Source organism: Musa acuminata, chromosome BXJ3-6 (assembly GCF_036884655.1).
Source record: "Musa acuminata AAA Group cultivar baxijiao chromosome BXJ3-6, Cavendish_Baxijiao_AAA, whole genome shotgun sequence".
NCBI classification, from domain to species: Eukaryota; Viridiplantae; Streptophyta; class Magnoliopsida; order Zingiberales; family Musaceae; genus Musa; species Musa acuminata.
This window is the reverse complement of record NC_088354.1, coordinates 605,883-630,982: the sequence shown is the minus strand read 5'-3', so window position 1 is coordinate 630,982 and position 25,100 is coordinate 605,883. Positions and strand designations below refer to the sequence as shown.

The window sequence follows — 25,100 nt, the reverse complement described above, 5'->3', positions numbered from 1 at the left end:
AAAATTCTAATGCAACCTTTTCGTCTTCATCAGAATGCAAAATAGAGGCGGCGGCTCGAAATTATAGATTATTATTTTTATAATCGAGTAAAATTGGTGAACAAATTAATTAGTTGATTTCCTTCTTTCCTTCTATTATAATTTGAAACTGATGAAAATAATAGAAGATTTTATTGAAGAAATAAAAAATGCTTCAATACATTAACATGTTCCCTCTCCTATTTATAGAGAAAGGATTTCCTCAAGAGGATTTTCTTCAAGTCCGTCCAACGTTCTCCTTAAGTCCACCGAGATCAATAAAGACAGTGAAGACTACCGCGGTGAGAAAGATGAGGATTGGTCGTGGAGCCTATTAGGAATGTGGTTGCAGCGGCGTTGGTCGTTGGCCGAAGACAAGGGCGAAGCTTCGTTTTTCTCAACGACGTTGGTCGCTAGTTAAAGGCAGGAGCGAAACTTCACTTTTCTCACTGCTCTGATACCATGATGAAAATAATATAAGATAAGAATAATTACTGAAGAAGCTTTATTAAAGAAATAAAAAATACTTCAATACATTAACAGAAACTGAGTCTATATCTTCAATACATTATTTAGGAGATGTAAGAAGCCATTAACATTTCCAATTAATGATCCTCCAATATCTTCCAACTAAACCTTTACGATTGAGACTATATGCCTCGTTGTATTTTAAGTTATGATGATGATTCAAGTGAAGATTACAAACACATGATGATCACATAAGACCTTATGCCACAATCATACATCGATACGATTGTATGATTGTTGTTGTTATTCCTTAGTAATATTAATGTTATTATTCCTTACTATTGTTGTTGTTATTGTTATTCCTTATTATTCCTTATTATTCCTTATTCCTTACTATTGTTGTTGTTATTGTATGGATCGATCTCATCACTATTGTTGTTGTTATTCCTTAGTAATATTAATGTTATTTTTATGGATATTATGTTCTTCATCGTAAAACTTAATGTTATTCATATCAGTCACATGTCTACAAGAAAAAGAAGTATTTATTAATAGAAAGATTAACACATTTGTATACACTTTGTAAGAGAGTATAAAAAAAAAGTACATTATATGTTTATTAGCATGGTGTTATTTAATCAACGGAAATTTAGTAAAGGTGGAATATTGTTGGATGACTGGTTTAATTTGTTCTCTTTCTATGGTTAGTGGTTATCCCTTGCATGAGAAAAAGCCACAAGTTAAAATTTTGCTCTGTTCTAATGCTCCAATATAGAACTAAATCAGGGTATTACACTTCCAATAACTCATCTAAACCTTCCATAACGTTCCTTTGTTCCCAGTAAAAGAAGAGTTTATGGTTGAAAAAGATAATTACAAGCTGATTTCCCATAAGTTCCAAACTTGATACAACTTTCATCATGAAATGCTACTATAAATCATAAGCAACAAGAACATCAAAAGTTGTATTAGTGCTACTGTACTGATCAGATTGGGGAATAACTCACTCAGATGCAGAATCTCATTTCCTGAATTCAAATCTTGCTACACACAAGAAAAATAAGGATAATCTAAATAAAATGATTTCATATCACTTGATCCAATTAATAACACCACCCTTATATTTTACAGGTAAGACTCCAACACAAGGCATTATTTGTCCACTTCTCCATAATATTTGATCTTTCACTGTAGTGCATCGCCACATATGAAATGTTCAATCTGCTAGATTACATCACACCCATATATGCATATATATGTATATGGAATAATATCTTCACCTGGTCATTAGAATTACACCAAATCATATGATGAAGATCGAAGAACATGAAAGTTGTAGTTTCTGCACTTCGCAAAGGTAACTGCACATCGATGTATCTTTTACGATCATAGTGGCAGTGTTGTGTTCTAGTTGTTGCATCGTTGAACCAGAAAAGGTTTGAAGGACAACAGGAGTCCGATAAGCTCTACCACGTTCAAAATGAAGAAAACCATTTGATCACCTGCAAACCAATTAAGACAAATACAACGAAGAAGAATTTAAAAAAATGATAAATTAATGTCAGAATAACACAAAATAATGGAGTTAATGTAGAACTGAAATTGGCTAGTGCAGCGTTGCAAGTGGAAGGTTTTGCATAATCTTAGCAGGAGTTGTCAATGGTAAAACTGCAAGATGCATATTAACATTAATGAACAGGTGTGTACATAATCAACTTAAATTGCTAGCAAGGAAATACTGAATAGTTCTTGATGCAAACAGGAACTGCATTTGGTTGATCAACACTTCAGTTGTAGGACATTCTTCATTTATAATCTCCGTTTCATCTATCTGTGGCTTCTACCCCATCCTACTGTTTTTTCCCTTTTTAAAGCAAAGATAACACAATCAAGATTATGTCGTGTCATTTGTTTCTTTGCTATTTTCCTTCATGTTTTAGCTAACTTCTCAACCAACATTAAAATTTTTCCTCTACTTTAGTGTTATATTGAAAAGCATTATGACTGCGAATACCATAAAATTATATTCTTGTGAGACTTAATTAGTATTCATGATTTCATGCTAGCTGTCTGAGTAATTTATTTTTCTGCTGGATAGAGTATAAATGACAAAGAAATTGTCTTCCAAGTTATTTCAATAGTTTGCATCAGCGAGTTATAATCCACTATTGATCTTATAGACCAATATCACTTTACACTACAAAACCAAGTCAGTTCTCATTCTTAATATTAAATTCTAATATAACTTCCTCAAGTAAACTTGGGTTGCATTGTTGTTACTGACTTTTGGAAGAGCCAAAATACTGCATTTACTCTCGATATTGATGCAACAAGAACTGACGCTCATTTTCAAAATCCTATGAATAAATTAGTCTCAAAATCTTAAAAATTAAATGGATGACTATTGACAGAAAACCAAGGTACTCAAACATATTGTCATCTGAAGTGTTTAGTAGTCGAACTTTAACAAAGGAAACTTTGATTGTAGTCAAAGTTAAGGCACTAGGTAACATTTAGTAGAGTAATCAGATGAACAAAAAAGGAAGGTTCTGTAACACTGTAGTGGCTTCTTAGCTACTATATAATGCTTACCTGGAAGGAAGGAAGCATGCTGGCGCTTTTGTGCCCAGGAAAATCTGCAATCGTGGTATAGCTGATATAAGTAAAGAACATAGGAACAAATGTAACTCAATCATAGCAGGATGTAGCCATCATACAGAAAGGAAGTCCTCTTTCCAGCAAACAGTGAGGATCTCACTTAGAGAATGTGCCAAAAAAAAGAAAGAGAAAACACAAGTTTAGGCTTAAATTCATGAATGTTATACGAGCACATATCTATTTTGGTAGGATCAAAGACAAATTGACCACCAGTTATACATGCCAAGGATTTTGATATCAGTTCATACCGAATACCAACCCACTGCTTGACCCCACAGCCTGTTGGTACTGTAGGGTATACAGTGTGGTATACCATTTGACAATAATACAAAATTTTTTTCATAGATCAGTATAATTGTGATACAGGTAGTACACACTGCATACCAGTAAGGGGTGCAAAGTATAAATACTGGTCATTACAGTTGACAATGTTTGGTATTTGAGAAAGGATTGCCATCTCGTGCTGACCAGAAGTGCCAGTCTGGGCTGCCGTTCTGTCACGAACGGTCGTCGCGCACCCGCAGCAACTCCGTTCAACGAACCATTCGTCGCTCACACCTGCATGTACAGCTGCTTAACAGCAGGTTTTCTTATGGTTTTGGGTCATTTTGCTTGTAAATATGTAAGTTCGAACAAGCTGCAGCGTTGCAAAGCGACCGCTCACCGAACCGAGCAAAACAGCCCCAAAACAGCTCCGTTTTCGCGTGCCGCGGGAGGTGAGCGGAGAGCTGCCTCCGCTCACCAAAATGTCAGCCATCTCAGACCCCAGGAACCCCCCGGGTGGCACAGGGCTGGATGGGGCTTCGGTTATATACCGGGCGTTGAACACTCTTTCGCAAGTTCGCACGTGACGTTTACGGGAACTTGGTGTTGCGTCCGGGACCAGGTGAGCGGCTGTTTGTGGGCTTGCAGCTGTTCGTTCATCCTTGAAAGCCTTGTTTTTCTCCCTCTCCCTCTTTTCTCTTGTGCACACAAGGTGTTCGACGAATTGCTTGTAAAGCTTTCCTTTTCGCGAGACTTCGGGACTTGTCCGTTGCTCGTTCTTTCGATCTAACTCTCTTTCTCTTTTACAGGTCCTTCGGGACCTGCGAGAGGTTACAAGTGGGCTGATCCTTGCGGAGCAAGATCGCAAGGGCGAAGCGCGACTTAGGCAACGCAAGCTAAGTTCGCGTCTTTGCCGCTCGGGTGACTCGCGACTTAGGCAACGCAAGCTAAGTTCGCGTATTTGGCCGCAAGGGTGCCGCACGCCTTAGGCAATTCCAGCTAAGGTCGTGACATTGTGGTATCAGAGCGGGCAAGCTCTTCGATCGAACAGCGAACGAACTTCGCAACTTCGCCATGGCAAAGCATCGTGGCGAATCAAGCAAGACGGGGCAAGCCGGACCCTTGCCCCAAGCAGCCGCAGGTGGGCTGCATGTGCACACTCGCTCTCATGCTGTTGGAGCCGCTCACGAGGATCGTGGCAGCGAACAGGATGAGCGAGAAGTTGGCAACTCTCCGCGAGCGGAGGAAGCGCAATCTGGTGCGCTAACTGGGAAGAAGAGTCATAAGGAGAGACTCACGACGGCGGAAACCCGCCTGGATGTTCTGGAAGCGAGCATGGAGGAACTCTACCATGGCCAACAAAGACTTGTTGGGGTAGAGAGCTCGCAAGAGGAAGCGGAGTCCAGGATCGACAAGGTCGAGGCCCTAGTCGACCGATTGTCTGATGACACCAAGGACTCCGTGCAGCACTTACAAGATGTTGTGGTGGAACTCACGGCAAAGGTGGCTATGCTCACAAGAACGCTAAATGCGGGAGGAGGCAACACCCGCGTTGCACCGCCACAAAACTTGAGGGCACCTGAGCCCCATGGATATGGAGGGGCCAGAGATGCCAAAGAGCTCGAGAACTTTCTGTTTGACATGGAGCAATACTTCCGAGCTACGAGGCCCGATTCTGAAGATACCAAAGTTTCTATAGCAACAATGTATCTGAACGGAGATGCGAAACTTTGGTGGCGAACTCGTTGGGAGGAGATCCAACAAGGTCGGTGTCGAGTCGACACATGGGAGGACTTGAAGCGGGAGTTGAGAACTCAGTTCCTACCGGAGAACATAGAGTTCGTCGCAAGGAGGAAGTTGAGACAACTCCGCCAAAGTACCACCATCCGAGACTATGTGAAGCAGTTTTCTGCACTGATGCTGGACATACAGGACATGTCCGAGAAGGACAAGTTGTTCAGCTTCCTTGATGGGTTGAAACCATGGGCTCAACAAGAGCTGAATCGAAGGAATGTTACTGACGTGGTCGGGGCAATTGTAGCTGCAGAAAGGCTCACCGACTTCGTTTCCTCTGAAGACCCAGCGAGAAGGAAACAATCTTCAAGCAATCGCCCTCCAAAACATTCTCGAGGGAAGGAGCTCGGGGGCGAACAGAAGAAGAAGAGCGCCCACAAAGGGCCGAACCCGAAAGGCAAGGCCTCAAAACCTGGAGGATGTTTCTTGTGCGGAGGACCGCACATGGTAAGGGAGTGCCCACAGAAATAGGCACTCAATGCCTTGACGGCTTCCATCCACCCTCCCCGATCGGACAAGGGCAAAGCTGTTGCTCTTAGTTCGAGCAGTTCTGAATCCAGCAGCGACAATGAGGAGTCGCAAGGACCCCGAATGGGAGCAATGCGTCTGTTGAACGCTATGCGGGGTCAAGTGGGGGAGAACATAAAGACAAAGGCACAAAAAGCAGGAAGCAGTGAACTGATGTATGTGGACATCAAGCTCAATGGCCAAACGACCCGTGCAATGGTGGACACGGGCGCTACCCACAACTTCATAGCCGATCGCGAAGCACAGCGACTTGGGCTGACCTTGGAGAAGAGCCCAAGCCGAATGAAGGCGGTGAACTCGGAGGCCAGGCGAATCTCCGGGTTGGCGAAGGGAGTTCCTATCAAAATTGGGACTTGGAGCGGAAACACCAACATGATGGCCGTGCCACTGGACGACTTCCAAGTGATTCTTGGAATGGAGTTTATGCACGCGGCAAAGTTGGTGCCGATGCCGTTCTTGAACTCCCTATGTATGATGGGAGGCAATGACCCCTGCGTGGTTCCCGTCTCTCGGAAAGGAACCAAGGAGCCCCAACACCTTTCGGCGTTACAATTGAAGAAAGGGGTGCGAAAAGGCAAACTGACATTCGTGGCTGCAATGAAGCTAGAGCCACTCAACAAGGAGGCCATTCAAGAACCTGCTGTGGTGGCGAACGTCCTAAAAGAGTTCAAAGACGTTATGCCACCCGAGTTGCCGAAGACTCTCCCACCACGCAGAGGCGTGGATCACAGCATCGAGCTGGAGCCAGGAGTGAAGCCTCCAGCAAGACCACCCTACCGCATGCCTCCACCAGAGTTGGCAGAACTCAGGAAGCAGTTAGGTGAACTGCTAAGCGGTGGTCTCATCCGCAGCTCTAAAGCACCTTTCGGAGCTCCAGTTCTCTTCCAGAAGAAACAAGATGGGAGCCTCCGATTATGCGTCGACTACCGAGCCCTCAACAAAGTAACAGTGAAGAACAAGTATCCCATCCCGCTAATTGCGGACTTGTTCGATCAATTGGGCAAGGCGAAGTATTTCTCAAAACTCGACCTTCGGTCGGGATATTGGCAGGTGCGCATTGCTGAAGGCGACGAAGCAAAGACTACTTGTGTGACCAGATATGGAGCATTTGAGTTCTTGGTGATGCCTTTTGGCTTAACCAACGCTCCAGCCACATTCTGTACTCTCATGAACTAGCTATTCAAGGAGTATTTGGATAAGTTCGTGGTCGTCTACTTGGACGATATCATCGTTTACAGCCAAACGCTCGAGGAGCATGTCAAGCACCTTCGGACGATTTTCAAGGTTCTCAGGGAGAACACGTTGTTCGTAAAAAGGGAGAAATGCTACTTTGCTCAAACTGAGATTCTATTCTTGGGGCATCGAATCGGTGATGGCTCCATTCGGATGGATAAGTCGAAGGTGCAAGCAGTTGCAGAATGGCGAACTCCAAAGAAGGTGCCAAAGTTGAGATCCTTCCTTGGTTTCGTCAACTACTACCGACGCTTCATTGCCGGATATTCGAAGCAGGCAACCCCACTGACGGAGTTGCTGAAGAAGGAGCAGCCTTGGAAGTGGTCGGACAAATGTGAGGTAGCATTCCAAGACCTGAAGGCTGCTGTCCTAGAAGAACCAGTGCTCAAATTGCCAAACTATGGAGAGCCCTTTGAAGTCCACACAGATGCTTCGGACTTCGCTATTGGAGGAGTGCTCATGCAGGAAGGTCATCCGGTGGCCTACGAGAGCCGCAAACTCAACGAGACCGAGAGGCGGTATCCAGTGCATGAGAAGGAGATGACAGCAGTGATCCACTGTCTACGAGTTTGGCGACACTATCTTCTCGGGTCGCGATTTGTGCTGAGGACAGACAACATCGCCCTGAGTTATTTCCAAACTCAGAAGAAGCTCTCCCCAAAGCAAGCACGGTGGCAGGACTTCCTGGCTGAATTTGATATGGCAATGGAATACAAGCCCGGGAAGGCGAATGTCGTGGCCGATGCGCTGAGTCGGAAAGTGGAATGCGTGAATGCTGCACAACTGGAGGGCAGAGGCCAAGCAAGTCAGTTACACTCCAACTTCCTTTCCCGAATCAGAGATGGACTGTATAGTGATCCCCAGGCAGTTATCCTGATACAGCTCATCAAAGAAGGCAAGACACGACGATTTTGAGTCCAGGAGGGACTTGTTTACACAAAAGGGAATAGGGTTTATGTTCCCCGAGTGGACAATTTAAGGCGTGAACTCTTAAAAGAGTGTCACGATTCCCTTTGGGCTGGACACCCCGGCATTCACAGAACGTTGGCTCTCGTGGAGAGGGCCTTCTACTGGCCAAAGATGGGGATTGATGTGGAGGAGTATGTTCGAACATGCCTTACTTGCCAACAAGACAAGGTGGAGCAGCGGAAGCCGGTGGGACTTTTGGAGCCGTTGCCCGTACCAGAAAGGCCATGAGAGAGCATTTCCTTAGACTTCATATCAAGCTTGCCACCTGTAGGGGGACTTGGATCGATACTCGTGGTGGTCGATCGGTTTTCAAAGTATGCAACTTTCATTGCTGCTCCCCTACACTGTTCAGCTGAAGAGGCGGCCAGACTGATGATGAAGGGCGTAGTGAAGTATTGGGGAGTCCCACACAATATCATTAGTGATCGAGACGCTCGGTTCCTGGGACGATTCTGGACCGAGCTATTCAAATTGTTGGGATCAAAGTTATACTTCTCTACAAGCCTCCACCCCCAGACGGATGGCCAGACTGAAAGAATCAATTCACTCTTGGAGCAGTATCTCCGGCACTACGTGAGTGCCAATCAACGAGATTGGGTGAAGCTGTTGGACATCGCCCAATTCTCCTACAACTTGCAGCGGAGCTCTGCATCCAACAAGAGCCCCTTCGAAATTATCACAGGACAACAACCGTCGACTCCGCACACTATGGCAATTGGATATACTGGGAGTAGTCCATCAGCCTATCATTTTGCAAAGGAATGGCATCGAAATGCCGATATTGCACGAGCTTATTTGGAGAAGGCGGCAAAACGGAAGAAGAAGTGGGCAGACTTGGGAAGGCGACCACAAGAGTTCAAAGTTGGCGATTTGGTGTTGGTAAAGCTCCAACCAGCATCACTCCAATTCTTCAGGAACAGAGTTCACAAAGGATTGGTGCGTAAGTATGAAGGGCCCTTCCCAATTATCAGCAGGGTAGGCAATGTTTCTTACAAGTTGCAGCTGCCGGCGTGGTTCAAAATTCACAACGTTCTTCACGCCAGTAACCTGAAGGCCTATCATTCGGATCCGCAAGATGCTTCTCGAAGTGTTCCAACTCGGTTACCTCCTATCACAGCCTCCTACGAGAAGCGAGTGGAAACCATTCTGGCGGATCGCAAGATAAAGCTACCCAACGGAGCGGAGCAGACAGAGTACTTGGTGAAGTGGCGAAAGCTTCCCCGAACTGAAGCCAGTTGGGAGCCTGAAGACGCCCTGCGACACGAAGAAGAAGTCATCATCAACTATCAACAAGCGTCGACGAGGGCATCGACAGTTTAAGTGGGGGAGAATGTCACGAACGGTCGTCGCGCACCCGCAGCAACTCCGTTCAACGAACCGTTCGTCGCTCACACCTGCATGTACAGCTGCTTAACAGCAGGTTTTCTTATGGTTTTGGGTCATTTTGCTTGTAAATATGTAAGTTCGAACAAGCTGCAGCGTTGCAAAGCGACCGCTCACCGAACCGAGCAAAACAGCCCCAAAACAGCTCCGTTTTCGCGTGCCGCGGGAGGTGAGCGGAGAGCTGCCTCCGCTCACCAAAATGTCAGCCATCTCAGACCCCAGGAACCCCCCGGGTGGCACAGGGCTGGATGGGGCTTCGGTTATATACCGGGCGTTGAACACTCTTTCGCAAGTTCGCACGTGACGTTTACGGGAACTTGGTGTTGCGTCCGGGACCAGGTGAGCGGCTGTTTGTGGGCTTGCAGCTGTTCGTTCATCCTTGAAAGCCTTGTTTTTCTCCCTCTCCCTCTTTTCTCTTGTGCACACAAGGTGTTCGACGAATTGCTTGTAAAGCTTTCCTTTTCGCGAGACTTCGGGACTTGTCCGTTGCTCGTTCTTTCGATCTAACTCTCTTTCTCTTTTACAGGTCCTTCGGGACCTGCGAGAGGTTACAAGTGGGCTGATCCTTGCGGAGCAAGATCGCAAGGGCGAAGCGCGACTTAGGCAACGCAAGCTAAGTTCGCGTCTTTGCCGCTCGGGTGACTCGCGACTTAGGCAACGCAAGCTAAGTTCGCGTATTTGGCCGCAAGGGTGCCGCACGCCTTAGGCAATTCCAGCTAAGGTCGTGACAGTTCGTCGCCCACACCAGTATGTACTAGTGGGTACCAGCGTACTTATGCTGGTACATACCGATTTTCAGAAAATTTGATATAAAATGGTCAAAAAATTACTGAAAATAAAAACACCCCTTAAACCATAATCTAATGCAATTTCAATTCAATTTCAGCAAAAATAAAGTGCAAATGAGTCATAAATGGTTAGTAATTATAGTTTTTTAAAATGAGATAGCAATTTAATCTTTTTTGGATTGTTGAGGAGTAATTTTGTCATGTGATCCTCTGTTGCTTCCATTGATCTTTAACAATCAAGGGAAAGAGGCTAAACCAAGGGTCCAATAGTCAATTTGACTGTTGGACCCAAATGATTTGACACAACCTGCCCGGTGCGGTCAGAATCTAACCGATCAGTCAAGTTTTTATTGTTTCGCCCGGGCATACCGGGTGGTACACCCTTGTCTGATGCATGCCGCCTTGATTTCAATTCTTAGACACATAATTGACAAGTTTTTCTTTAATGACAAGGCACTAAACAGACCATGCTTTTGAGTTATCTCATTAATTAAAAATCTATAATCTTGGTCACAAAAACATGGAATCTTCTACTAACTTATACATCTTGGTTACAATCCATAATACGCACAGATCAAACAAATTTAAAAAGTTTAATAGGAATACTGTATGACAATACTGCTTGATATGGGCAGTATACAACAGAACGTAGGACTGTTTGTAGACCAAACTGCACCATTACGTTGTACAATGGACCAGATTTCCCATAAGATGCTATTTCAGACTGAAACCTAAATGGTTTCCACTGATTTGGGCCAAACTAGCCATACAATTGACTGATCCCTTAAGGAAATGGTTTAGGCCAGGTATTACATACATCAACCCTCAATTCTCATGAGCCTTCTTTCCCCTCTAGCTCAACAAAGCAATGGTGATCAAGAAGGATATAGAATTAGGTTGGTAGTTGGTACAATCTTTTTTTTTTTGGGGGGGTGTGTTTGTTCTTCTCTGTCTAATTATTTTCCCCTAATCGGGACCAATGTATATTGGCCAATACAACTTAGTATATTTTTGACAGGGAACTGGTTCAGGTACTGGTGTCAATACTCAGTTTCTTTAATATTGTCCTCAGAGAGAAACTAAGTTATAATTACTTATTTCTAGGATGTCCAGCTAAAATCCTAGTTTTTATAGTAAAGGATCAGCATACATGAAATCAAATCAGCAGATTTTGTCTTGGAATCATGAAAGTAAGCTAACATTTTCACTCCTGCTTTTCTCCTCTTCCCTCTTCCTCTTCTTCTTTTCCTTCTGTTTTTCACTCCTTTGTCCTCTTACTCCTCCCTCTTCAATCTTCTTCACCTTCTTTCTACCTCCCTCCCTCAGCACTCGATACCATGATGTGTTCTGTCAAACTGTGCGTCGGTATACTGGAACTGAGCGGACTTGTGCTGTCTTCTTTCTACCCCCCTCCCTCAGCACTCAGATACCTTGACGTGTTCTGTCATACTGTGTGTCAATATATTGGAACTGAGCAGACTTGTGCTGGTCCATGGTGAAACTGCATTCCTCGGTATAGAGAGAATTAAGTTAGGATAGACTAAGAAGTATAGACCACTTGAACACTTTAATAGGAAACCAAGGAAAGCACCATGGGGCACCATTGAGCATGATCAGTATGTCAATTTCAAGGAACAAATGTCAACATTTCCAATGAAGTCTTACATATCCTTCTTGTGACCATACATAGATCCAGATCAATGGCTAGGATATTAGCTTATATGCATCAGGATAAATTTTCTTTGCTAATGTTATTCATATCATCCATAATATTTTGAATAGATAAATTGGCAAAAAAAGAAGGGCAGAAATAATGTTTCTGGAGAATTTTAAATAGATCAGAATCATCAGATCATACTTATGAGTGTCGATTTCCCATCCAAGTTCTCTACCAATATTTTTTTAATGCAGTTTCAGGCCACAAATGTCTTTGAGTTTATCATATGTCTATGTAGGTCTGTGTAGTGAGAAGGTGCTTTAATCATTAATCTATAAATTATTCTGAGGAACCAATTTATATGGTGAATAACTATAAAATGAAACTTTGGAAAGGACAACTTTACAGATCTTTGCTTATCAAACTGTGAAATATTAAGAAAGATCAAAAGTTCTCGCTATTAGTTGGATTCATGTATCAAAAGTTTCAAGACATCTTCCACTTACATTTCTTAGTTATTATATTGATTTGTTGATTTAAAGATATCAATTTTAAGGATTTCAGCCACCAGGAGATAATTTATCAAACCTAATGTGGTCAAGTTCTTCATTTTGATGTTTTACAACATTGGTAATAAGCTAAAAGGCACTCTACAAAAAGATCACTGGAACAATATTTAAAACTGTTTCATCTGAGCCATGGACTCATAAGACATCATGTAGCTCTGACAACGTAATGAGTAATACTTACATAGCACCACCAGCTGCTGGAGCAATTGCTTTAAAAATGGACATTGTAGTCACAGCTATGCCATTTGCAGCTCCTCTTTGATCTTGAGCCTGAAGTTTATGTACTAACGTGAGATAATTGTTTAACATTTAAATAGGTGCTTCAGTGCCATGATGAATTGGTTTGGAATACTAGGAAACAACACAAATTTTGAAACCATAAATAAGAGAATTAAAGTGCAGATTAATGAACATTACCACAGCAATGTTTTGCAAAATGAACAATCCAGTGACGATAGTTACCTGATCATATAAGAAATTGATAAAAAGCATAAGAAACAATTAGATTGATCTAGTAAACAAATAAAATTTAAGAAATTAGTGAATCAAATATAAAGGTCATCCGTGGAATTAAATTAAGATTTATAACATTGGGAAGTGAATATATTTCCTCATCTGAAAAAACCTAAGTTGCTCTATAGAAATTGACATGTTCAAGATGGTCTACAAAATGGGCCTGGATATTTAGAAGACAATTTACACATGAAACAACAGATCTAGAGAGATCATAATACTACTACTCAGTACTCAGTATACTAAATAATACTTAATGCAACGACTGTCATCGTATCCGAAATTGTACGAAACAGATGATATGCTCTAACTCAGGATAAACAATTAAAAACAGCAATGTCACTGCCCTCTTCTCACATGATTAGGCTCATGCGAACCGTCTTCTCGCTGCTGCTGCTGGCCTCTTCTCATGATGCCACTGCTGCTGTCTTCTTGTCACTGCCCTCTTCTTGTGTTGCTGCTGCTGCTGCCATTCGACATTGCCACTGCTTCCATTCCATTCTCCACCATCTCCCTTGTATACTCCCTCTTCTCCTCCTTCACCTCTTCTTCCTTCTTGTTCCTTCTTGTCCACCACTTCATCTTCCTTCTCCTTCCTCCTCTTCCTCCACTGTCTCCTCTTCTTCCTTCAGCTTCCTTTTTTCTTCCTCCTCCCTCCTGAAGATCTGTGCCTTCCTCTTCTCCTTTTTCTTTGCCTTCAAAACACCCATACACATCAAAATGTATTGGTCTGACTGACCAATATGGGTCTAGAACACGATAAGACAGTCCTTGCTTAAATGGATACTTTGGTGACAGATCTTCCTTGATATTTTAGTTATCAATTCCTATGAAAAAAATATGCCACTTTGGACCATATAGTTACAGGGAAAGGTAGTGTTAGAAACTGGAGACATAATAAATCAGGGTATTATGTCTAGCTAAATTTGGCTGTCCTTTGGCCTTTACATGTACAGCTATGTTTAGAATAGGTCAACCTTTTAGAATTATTAAGCTCTGGATGAGCTTGGACCTAATAAATCAGGGTATTCAAAGCAAGAACTAGTTATGGTTGGTCCAGCAGAAGTGATGCATTGAACTCATTCTTCAAACTCGAAAGTTAAATAAACTGACTCTCAAAGAGTTGGTTAAACATAAGATAGAAATCTGCATCTCAAATTGTTTCATTATTTTTCATGTTCCATAACTACATTACAAAACTTTAATCTAGAAAATGTTAAACTTACTTACAAATCCATATATCCAGCCTTTCTTTAAATTACTCAAAATTATATACATTTTGACTTTATCTTTAGCCTGAACCTTTCTTCATAAGCTACCATAATTCAATTATTCATCCTCATTCGTCATTACTATTTAAACAAAATGTATCTACTATAAGTCTTCATTGAGCCAAACTTTTTCATATAAATTATTGACCTATTGAATTGCACCATTTAATTCTAAGGTTCTTTTCTATACTTATTTGCTTCTAGCCTTATATTTTATTTTAAACATATATTCAATCGTTTCTTGATAAATTAATTTTTCTCACTATAAATCCTTCACAAAATTTTTGTTAATCATTTCAACAAAATGATTAATGTGAAAGAAGTTAATATATTCCATATGCATATGTCTTTACAAGAAACTCTATCTACCTCTTTAGCGAGTTCCTTATAACTATGGGATTACATCATGGATCAATTTTAAGTTCTTATCTTTTTAAATTAATAATAGATAAACTTACTAATAGTATATATCAAGGTTCGTCGTACCGTACCGTACCAGTGTTTCGACCCGGGCTCGATACGGTATGGTATCGGTGTACTGGGCGGTACATCAGGGCGTACCGAGCGGTACACCCTGGTGTATCGAATAATTTTATACTTTTTTCATACTGTAGCACTGTAGCGGTACCGGACGGTCCGCGTACCGGTAACCTGTCGGACCGGTATGTACCGCCCGGTACGGGTGGTACGCTTCGGTATGACAGACCTTGGTATATATAATGGATTGCCATGATCTATGTTAATTGCCAAATTGATTTAGTTGAAGAAAGTTTAGATGAATTAATACAAAATTTGAGTGATGAAGACAATATGTAGAACTGAGATTAAATAATATGAAATGCAATTTTTGTAAACCTAGTTTGGACGGATGGGCAACATGTTACTATATGAAAACATTTTTGGCATCTTAGATCTATTATTTAACAAAATAGGAAGATTGATCATAACATTGTTCATAGGTCAAAATGGATGGGCGTTTGTGTGATCAGGTGTCCCTTCGATTAAAGTAAAATTGCATTAATTATTAAGTCAACTGTGTTGCTTTAAGGATACAAATGCTAATCTAATAAGAATTAACATATACGAAGAAATATATAGATGAAATGGGAATGTCAAAGTGTATGTACAAAAATACCAGGAAAGAGAGAAAATTATTTTTTTTCTAATTCATGAACAAAGCTAATGGAGGATAAAATGAGATAAAATCACCTAAGATGGTATAACTATATTCAAATATAATAATTATGTGAGGTGTCGATTGATCTAAGTGGTATGAGGAGATTTGTAGGGAGACCTAAGAAGACTTGAAACCAAGGTATGCAATTTCGAATGGTACCACCTAGTACGGGCAGTACATACCGGTCTGATGGCATACCGATATGCGGACTGTCCGCTACCAGGCGGAATGTTTAAAAGCGCCTTGTATCGAATGATACGGGGTTATATCGGGCGGTAACGATCGAAATTTCGACCGTTACCGGCCGGTACAACTCGATAACGGTCGGTTTCGACCGTTACCGCTCGGTAACAGTGCTACAGTGCTCTAACGCTGACTATTGGAGCCCTTTCTCATAGTATTTAAACCCTTCTTCTCCCCTATTTCACTCCATTACATTCTCATACTCTTTTAAACTATCTCAAACTCTTTTTTTCTCTTAAAAAATAGTATAACAATTCAAATGATTTTTCTGTAGATATTTCAATATTTACATAAGAACAATCTGTAATGAATTGAAATACAAACCTTGCACAAGATATTCTTCAAAGCCCAAAAAAGATATGTGATACTATTCTTACCTAATTTACATTGATTTTGCTAAACTTATACTATTACTATATTTATTTCTAACTTAAAAACCCTATCTTAACTTTTTTTTATTTTCAGATATTTTCGGAGGATTTTACACCTAAATTAGGTGTACCACTTGGTACATGGTACCGTACAGTACCATACCGAGCCAACCTCAATTAGGTGTACCACTCAGTACATGGTACTGTACCGTACCATACCACTCGGTAAACTCATTAGATTTATGTACTTTCTTAATTTATCTATTTTTATTAGTTATGCATCAGATATGATTTTTCACTATATCTATTACCTGAATTAACCCATCCAATAATTCCAAAATTGTCATTGATTTGATAAAATTAATCTATCCACAAAGACAAGAATTAATTTATGTGATCTTTTATCCTCAAAATTCATAGTATTACGATTAATTATTCTATCATAAATTCTTTTAGCATATGCAGTATTTTTTGTAAACCCTTATCTACAGTAATGTCTATGTTTTCTGCCCATGTACTTGATTCTTAAATTTAACTCAAATCTTTGCGTACCCACACTATTTTCCATAAACAAGTTATGCTAATATCATTTCAAATATTGTATTTCTTAATTTAATTTTCTTTCAAACGAGTTTATATGATCCAACAAGAACTTGCTAATTTAAGTCTATAATCTTGGACTGGCATCTTTATGTGCACCATCGCATAGTATGAAAACTCTCTTGATTTTGATTACCAGACTGAATGCTAATGCAATAGGCACCAACCGGGGCAATGTCCCAACCTAGTTCTTTTTTCCCCCAAAATACCGATCAGACTGGTATGTACCGATTTGTAATTTTTTGGTCGAACCAGATACTGACATGGAAATGCTAGCTCGATGCTAGTGCATATACTGCTCATTTTCTATTGTTGATAATTTTAATCAATGATACCAGGTGGTACATTTTAATATACTGCCCATGCATAGCTGTTCCTTAGCAATCCCATAAGTCACTAAAACCAATATCAGAGTGGTAGTTGAATACTAGGTTTTAACACAGTGCATTATGAAGGATCCTGATTTTGATAATTAAAGATCAATATCTCCACAAATATAGGCCATAAAATTTTGCAATCACTTAGTTTTCAATTTTAAAATGTGATGGATGGTTTGAAACATTTTTTGTCAGTGTCAAAAACTAGAAAATCTATAATTGCTCAGCTCGGGCTATACTCACAGAAAAAGTATTCTTCAGCAAGGATGCCAAATTCACTATCAACATGAGAGGAAGCCCTGACATCTTTGCCATAAATGGATAAGCAACAAGCAAAGGTATAGATAAAATCTGCATATTACAAAACATAATGGATCAAAAGAGGCTGAAAGCCAAATACACCAACATTTTTATCAATGAATGAAAAGTGATGATAAATAGTCCTTACTGCAGCAAGTCGCAATGAGTTGATGGGTCCTACAAGTTTCTCAAGTGGAGGGTAAAGAAGTGTTTGGAATACTAGAAGACCCAACCCTAGGAAAGTTCACAAATTTGCAGATATTATTCTAAAAATTTTTGGCAGAGGAAAATTTATGAAAAGATGCAACAGTCATTATGCAATAAATCTTTAAACACAATTTTATTTCAACAATAAGGCAGCATGTTAAGATACTACGTCTGAAGAAAAATCTACTAGTTGTCGTAAGATGCTATCTAGAGAAATAAGAACAAATGAAATCACAATCATATATGTGGTAAATTTAATGTTTAGGAGCTCCAACCAAGAATATTACGTAAGACTTTGTGGACTTCAAGACCACTTCAATTAAATCCTGGGAATATCATATGAGTTGTCTAGCTCTGATCATATATTTGAGAAACTATCTGACTGTGGAATATCATTGTATGGCACATAGAAAGGCCATAGATTTTTGCTAAAAGATGATAAGGCTGTAGCTAATTAAATCTTGAAGAAAGTGGCTAAGAGCTGTAGAGTTACTAATTTACTTTCCAGGTGTCCAAAACATGGGCCCTGATATCTCCTTGGCTCTTTTGTTCCTTTGTGATAAAACTTGCTCCCGTAGCAAAAAGGTGTCGTTTTTCTCTTAGACTTGTTTGCATGTCTAGGAAAAGATCTGAAACTGAAAATACTCCTATTTGTATATGTTATAATCGTAACAGAATAAACAAATTTTCCTATAGTTCTTGTAGGTCTTTAGGAAATATCTACCTTCCCTGGGCTCATTTTAATTAGGAATTAACATCAACTAGAAAGGATTGACATTAGCTTTTGATTACACTCCATCACTGATTTAGCGAAAATTGGGATGATAATGTTCTTCATATAAATACCTAACCATACTTGACGTGAAAATATAATAGGTTATATCCTTTGCCTTCTCAATATACAAGAATTCATCTGACTCCTAATAAATAATCTTTCAAAACTAGCAGAAGATCCTACAGAGAGAACATGGTAGAGAAGAAAGGAACAGCTCTTAAAAAGATCAGCATTTAGTAAAATCTTAAGTAGAAATTTTATAACTTGTTAACAAATGACCATGATTTTCTAATTATGAATTCATTTGTGAAAGACTTATTAATAGAAAGTATGTTGATTAAGTGAAATATGTATCTAGTACCACTCCCCTAATGTCCTCTCCAACCCCCTCTCTCCTCTTTCTTCCCTGCCTCCACCCCGTCCGCCTGATCCAAGCTGCAAATGATATTCTATATAAAAGAATATTTTATACTCTTACAAATTACAATGGTATGCAATATATTTTCTCAATTAATTCTAAATCAACTGCAATGTCACTGATTCAATCCAACTGGTCTTGCTAATGTCAATTACATCGATAATCATCCCTGATTTTGATGCCAATCCAGTGGACTGTCGTCTATGCATTCCTTCTTATGTTCAATTATAATATAAAATTCATTTACCTTATTATCAACTCAAAAGGACTCTTGATCACAAAAAGAATCAAAGAACAACACTAATTCTCATAAGTTTCAACTTAAACAAAGGCACTATATTATAATTGAACAGCACTTAAGTAGCTATATGTACCTGAGACAGCGAGTATTTCACCAACATCTTTAGTTGAAAAGCTTAGTCCTCCGTACCTTTTACCACTAACAGCCCATAATGAGAATATCTAGCAAGCATTTAGAATTAGATATAATACCATTACAATCTATGTTAGGAAAAGGAACACAATTGCTAAAAAAACAAATAAAATGGGACTAAACGTATAAAGACCACAAGAAATATCCAATATTAATTGTTAGGATATACAAGATTTGACAAATATCCAATATCAGTGTGCATCGAAACATAAAGAATGTCCATTTACTTTAACAAGAGGGAAACGTTAAGAGAGTGAACAAACAAGCATATATGTGTTTATGTCAAGGTTTGCAGTACTGACCCGTACTGCTCGATATGAGCGGTACGTACCAATCCGACGGGGACCAGTATGCAAACTGCCCTCTATTGAGTGGTACCATAACTTGATCCCGTATCGGGCGATACGGGGTCTGTACCAGACGGTACCGATCCATCCAACCTATACCGATCGGTAATGGTTGGATTTCGTCCGCTACCAATCAAGGGCTAAGATTGATTTATTTCAAACGATCAAATTGATCGTTTGTCGATAATGGTCGGATTTCGACCAGTACCGATCAAGGGCTGAGATCACCCTATTTCAAACGGTCAAATTGATCGTTTGAACCATAAGAAAGGGTTTTTAAGCCCTTTCCTCTCCCCTCTTTCAACTCATATCACTCTCTCAAACTTATTTTCACTCACATCTAACAATTCAAATTATTTCTTTATAGATAATTTAATATTAATGGAAAGATAGTTTAGAACGTACTACAAAGCTACTCCTCAAAGCAAAGAAAAAGGTATGTGTCACTATTCTTTCATAATTTAGATTATTTTTACTAAAATTAAACTAAATTTATATTTATTTCTAACTTAAAAACCCTAATAATTTTTTTCTTCTATTTTTAGGTATTTTTGGAGCTATTTTTTATATTTTTTTGGGCATACCATTAGTATGCCTCAATACGTACCATATCAATCATTGGTCGATATATCAGTATGGACAAAATTGCAAACCTTGGTTTATGCAATATATTTTTTATTTCAATTATCTATCTTATCCTCTAAAATTGTGTTTGAGAAACCAACTGTTCTGGATGGTAAATAATCCTCTATGTGTTAGGAAAAAAATCGGCACTAAGAGGGGGGGGTAAATTAGTACAATGATAAAATTACGTTAGTTCAAAAAACCTTCGTACGATAAAAACCGATTTCGACGAAAACCGTTTCGGAGAGAGGTTAACTTGAAAGCGTTTTCGTAAAGATAGCTTGAAAGCGTACGGAAGATGCGTAGTGGATGTAAAGCAAGTTAAAAGGTTTGCAGTAAAGTAAATTGCTCAAATATAGAAATGCAAACTAGAGAAGAACACGCCAATTTTATAGTAGTTCGATCGTCATGACCTACATCTACTCAATCGATTCCTCTTCCGTCGAGGCCATCGGCATTCACTATCGATCTTCCTTTATAGGCGAAGATCAACCTCCTTCTTACAGCTCTTTCTCCTTTTACCGAGTTTAGGAGATAACCCTTACACCCCCACTCACTCCTCTCTTAAACTATTCTAACACTTAGAACTTTGAGAGGAGTTTCACACATGATTACAATATAGTTTCTTTCCTTTTTACTCTCAATACTTGTGTGTATTAACCAGGGATGATAGGGGTATTTATAGGCCTTAAGTTGATTCAAACTTGGAGCCTAAAAGCATCTCATCCCGGGTTTCCTGGGCTCGGGCGCTACCACCGCTTGTGCTGGGCGATACTACCGCCAGTGTCAGTGTGACACTGACACTGCATTGGGCGATACCACCGCCTGACACAGTCTCGAAGATTGTGCCATGATAGTGCCACTTCTTGGGTCACTGTTTGGGCCTTTCGTTGGGTCAAACACAATCCTTACATGGGCCTAATTGGCCCATAATTGGATTGGCCCAATTCCAATCTCAATTACGTGCTAACTACGAAATCTAAGACATTTACTAAGCTAAACAAGCCCGTAAGTCTAGTTTCTTCCGACGAGCTTCTCGCGATCTTCCGACGAACTTCCAACGATCTCTCGGCAATGTTCTAATGGACTCCCGGCAAGGCCCTGGACTTCACAACAATCTTCTTGGCGAGTTCCGACGAACGTCTAGACTTTCGACGAACTCTCAAACTCCCAACGAAATCGCGTTCTTGACTCCGGGACTCCATTTTGCTTTATGCCTTGCTATCGTAGTTAATCCTGCATATGTAAAAACACACTTTGATCTAGACAATTAATACTAAGCATGAATCATGTTGTTCGGCATGTCATTGGCCCATCGACGCTTCGTTCGATTCTTCGGCGCATCGTCCTCTCTTACGACCTATTGCCCAATCGGCCAGTTGACTCTCCAACTCCGATATCCTTGGCGCAATATCCGCTCTTCTTGGCCCGATGCCCGAATCCATGGCTCGAAGCCTTCTATCGATACGTCGACCGATCCTCTAGCTCGATGTCCAATTTTCTGACATGTTCCACTGGCCCAACGTGATTCTTCCTGCTTTAATTGTCTCATCCTGATCGAAGCATCCCGCGTCACTAAAAACACAGGTTGATCAAATATTTGAGAAATTTGATATTAGCTCAAGAGGGCTGATGTCAGGTATTCTATTTATTTTGTCAAATTCCTCAATGCTGCAAATGAATATACATTCTTTTTTTTATTTTCATAGAAGTTTCAGAAAACTGAAAAAACATGCTATTGATTTCGTAGGATAACAAGGAACAAATGGAAAATTTAAGAAACTTTCCTTCGTAATAAGAGATTTTAACATCAAGCTTGGAGCGAAACTAGAAAGTTAAACATGAGTTGTTGGCCATGCATCCTATTTTTTTCAGTATTTAAGTTTCTGTGCAAGAAAAGTCATACTAACACTTTGCAAGGTAGTAAAATTGACAAATCATATTCGAAATATGGCGGTGTACGATAATGTTAAACAAAATATAGCACCTCACTGTAAGCCATATCATGAAGAGAAAAAATGCAATAGACAATGATGGATGACATCAATGGCCAATTCTTAAATAAGTTCTCCTTTCGTGGTAAACCACTTTCTTCATGTACACCTATATGTCCTTTAAAGTCAGGCTTGTATTGAGTAGTCTCCAAATCTTCAATTGACACACCTTTTACTTGATCTGAATTGTGCTTATGCAATGTCTCCTATATAATAATTTCAAGGATATACATCAGTCTAGCAACTAGTAAACTTGTGTTACATATTAATACTCTTGTGTATCAAAATTAGGAGAAAGAGAAGCTAGAGACAATTTGAATCAAATAACAAGTAACAGTATAAGGTTGGAAAGAATAAAATAAAAATATACTCAGCAAAGAAAATACTAAGTACATCCATCACAAAGAGGAATTGCAAAAATTTTAGAGATATCTACAAGTTCGAGCTTACAAGAGTAGAAGAGAAAAAAAATCAAAAGTGAAATAAACAACCAATTACTTGAGCGTAGGGAAAATGTTGATCAAGCTAAGAATATCAGCATCATCAATGTCCATGTTTAAAATACTCTAAGTTGAATATTTCTTTCCTAAAAGCAAAAGCATAAAAAACGCATGTAAATAGTAACAAAATAGTAACTTCCATAAGATTTGAACAACAATGAAATGATGATTCTAAAACCTGCAATCACACTTAACATAAAGAGCTCCTAATTGAGATGTGTCTATTATTCATGATACTGGCTGATTCTGATACAGTGCTTCTTATCTGATACAATGCTACTTATCCAAACTATAGTCCAAAATATATAATTTTGCCCTATAGTATGGTACGGGTGGTACGTATCGGTCGTGCGGTTGACTAGTACGTGGATCACCCACAACGGGCAGACCAAGGGAAGCAGGAGTATACCACTTGGTACACCTAAGATATCAAGCAAAACAATCGAAAAATGACCGTTCTAATCTCGACCGATGCAAACCAAGGGCCAAGATTTATCCTAACCCCAAAAAATGACATGGTTAAAAAATTTTAAACCTTCTTCCTCTTTTTTCACTTTCTTTCACACAAGTTTTCCCCTCTCTTTCTCACTCACTCACTCCTTACTTTTTCTTACTCTCTTTCTTAATTGAGCTTCCTAATATGTGATTAGAAGGCTTAGAGCTTCAATCGGAGGGATTTAAGTGTTCAAACTTGACATTTGATGGAAGATCTTCAATTAAATGTATTTATCATCTTTCTATGTTTTAGTTAGATTTTCACATGTTTAGACTTTATTTATGTCTTTGTATGAGTAATTAGGGTTTGATTAGTGTATCATTCATAATCTTAGACATTTTTTTTCCTAATTATGGCAACTTAATGCTGATTAGTGTAATCCTTTATAATTGAGGGCTAGTTAGGACCATTATCTTATTCTTAGGTTAAATTAGGTCCAAGTAGGGCATAATCTCAACATGTTAAGGGTGATTAGTGTCAATATATATATGTGATGTCAATTACTGTCATTACCTTAGTTTTAGGGGCAATTTTGAATAATTAGGGTTAATTATATCATGTTAAGCGGTAATCACATAATCACAGCATGTGAATCATAACATCCCTGTAGGAGGAAGATCCCCTCATTTAAAACATGATGGTTGTACAACCTTGAGTTAAATAAATCAACGTCATGGCACCCAACATTTTAATGGCAATCGGGGAAAGAATCAATGAATGAGAAAGATCCCTCATTCAAAACATGGCAATCAAACAGCCCCAAGTCAGTTAAGTCGAGGTCATGGCACCCAACATTTCAATGGCGGTTAGGGAAAGAGTCGATCCCTTGGAAAGAATCGATGAACGAGGTAGAATCCCATGTTCAGAATGTGGTAGTCGAACAATATTGCATCAATTAAGTCGAGGTTATGATACCCAATAATCACAGTCATTAGCCTAGTGTGCGAAGGGGAAGGGGAAGACAGTAGTAGTATCATCTAATCCCTTGGAAATAATCGAGTAACAATTTCAATCCAGCAATGAGACACCTTCTCTATCGTAGTTCACTACGTGAGGTCCATGGAGGTAGTAGTGATATCAACAATAGTGCCTCAACTGATGACGGCATCGATGCCGACCAATCAATGGTTCTATCTACATAGTCTTTAGGTGAGACTTGGACCAAGAAGGAGCATTTTATGCATACCACCCAAGATACATGTTACAAAGCTCGAGGAGAATCATGTGTAACATTTATACTCACAAGGATTGAAAGAAAGAGAAGGTAGTTGATGACTTCGAGTAGATACGACAATTCTTCTACGATGTAGATACAAATCGGAGCTCGTTGTATTTGCAGCCATCATATTATGGAGGGTCCTATGGCCAATAGTAGTATGATGATGGTTAGTTATTTTCTTTTCGAGGCTAGTTCTTATGAAACAAAAGTAGTAGTGACAATAAGATTAGTAGTGATAGCAGAAGTTCTGGTGTATTTCAACCTCCCCAGATATACTAGCCATAGTTATATTTGCCTCGAGAGGCTCTACAAACATGTGTTGTTCATGATGATCAGGCAATAACCTTTACCACACTGATACACCAATAGCATTTTTTTTTACCAATACACTATCAAGAGAAAATTTTCTAGATTGGGTTCGACAAATATACCATATTGACATATAAATTTATAGGTTCAAGGAACTCGATCTAACGGTTATGGAGTCTCATCATTCATTTTTATGGTAGAAGTATATATATATATATATATATATATATATATATACTTTTACTTATTACCTAATTTGCTTAAATCTATAAGTTTCAATATGTAATCTAACATTGCTTGTATCTTTATAGATGATTCAACGTCCAATAAACGGAGAACATGCTACAAAGTTACTCCTCAACATCAAAAAATATAAATTCCGTATATAAACCATATTTCGATTTTATTATTATTGAAATCTAATTAAAATTACATTAAATTTTATAATTCTGGGTTTTTTTGGGTATTTTCAAGGGCCAACCAATTTTGGTTAATTCTAGCTGATTCCAAAGCATCAAAAGAAGACAAAGAAGAAAAAATAAAATAGGTAAACAAGAAAATAGGAAAAAAAAGAAATAATAAGAATAGAAATTATCA

General features: G+C 39.4%; 1 protein-coding gene across 3 annotated transcripts in view; it reads right to left on the bottom strand.

Moving 5' to 3' along the window:
- Positions 1-1,552: 1,552 nt before the first annotated feature.
- LOC103971042 (protein ZINC INDUCED FACILITATOR 1) overlaps positions 1,553-25,100 on the bottom strand; it is a 38,353-nt gene continuing 14,805 nt past the window's right edge. For 2 of the 3 annotated variants that reach the window (XM_009384977.3, XM_009384978.3), the window contains 8 exons: positions 21,973-22,185; positions 18,956-19,043; positions 17,330-17,415; positions 17,125-17,232; positions 12,747-12,791; positions 12,511-12,599; positions 3,079-3,122; positions 1,553-1,988 (listed from right to left, as the gene is read on the bottom strand). In XM_009384977.3, coding sequence (XP_009383252.2) covers positions 1,894-1,988; positions 3,079-3,122; positions 12,511-12,599; positions 12,747-12,791; positions 17,125-17,232; positions 17,330-17,415; positions 18,956-19,043; positions 21,973-22,185 — 768 coding nt within the window. In that variant the 3' untranslated portion in view covers positions 1,553-1,893. The remainder of the gene's footprint in view (positions 1,989-3,078; positions 3,123-12,510; positions 12,600-12,746; positions 12,792-17,124; positions 17,233-17,329; positions 17,416-18,955; positions 19,044-21,972; positions 22,186-25,100) is intronic. The other variant, XM_009384979.3, reaches the window with a different exon arrangement.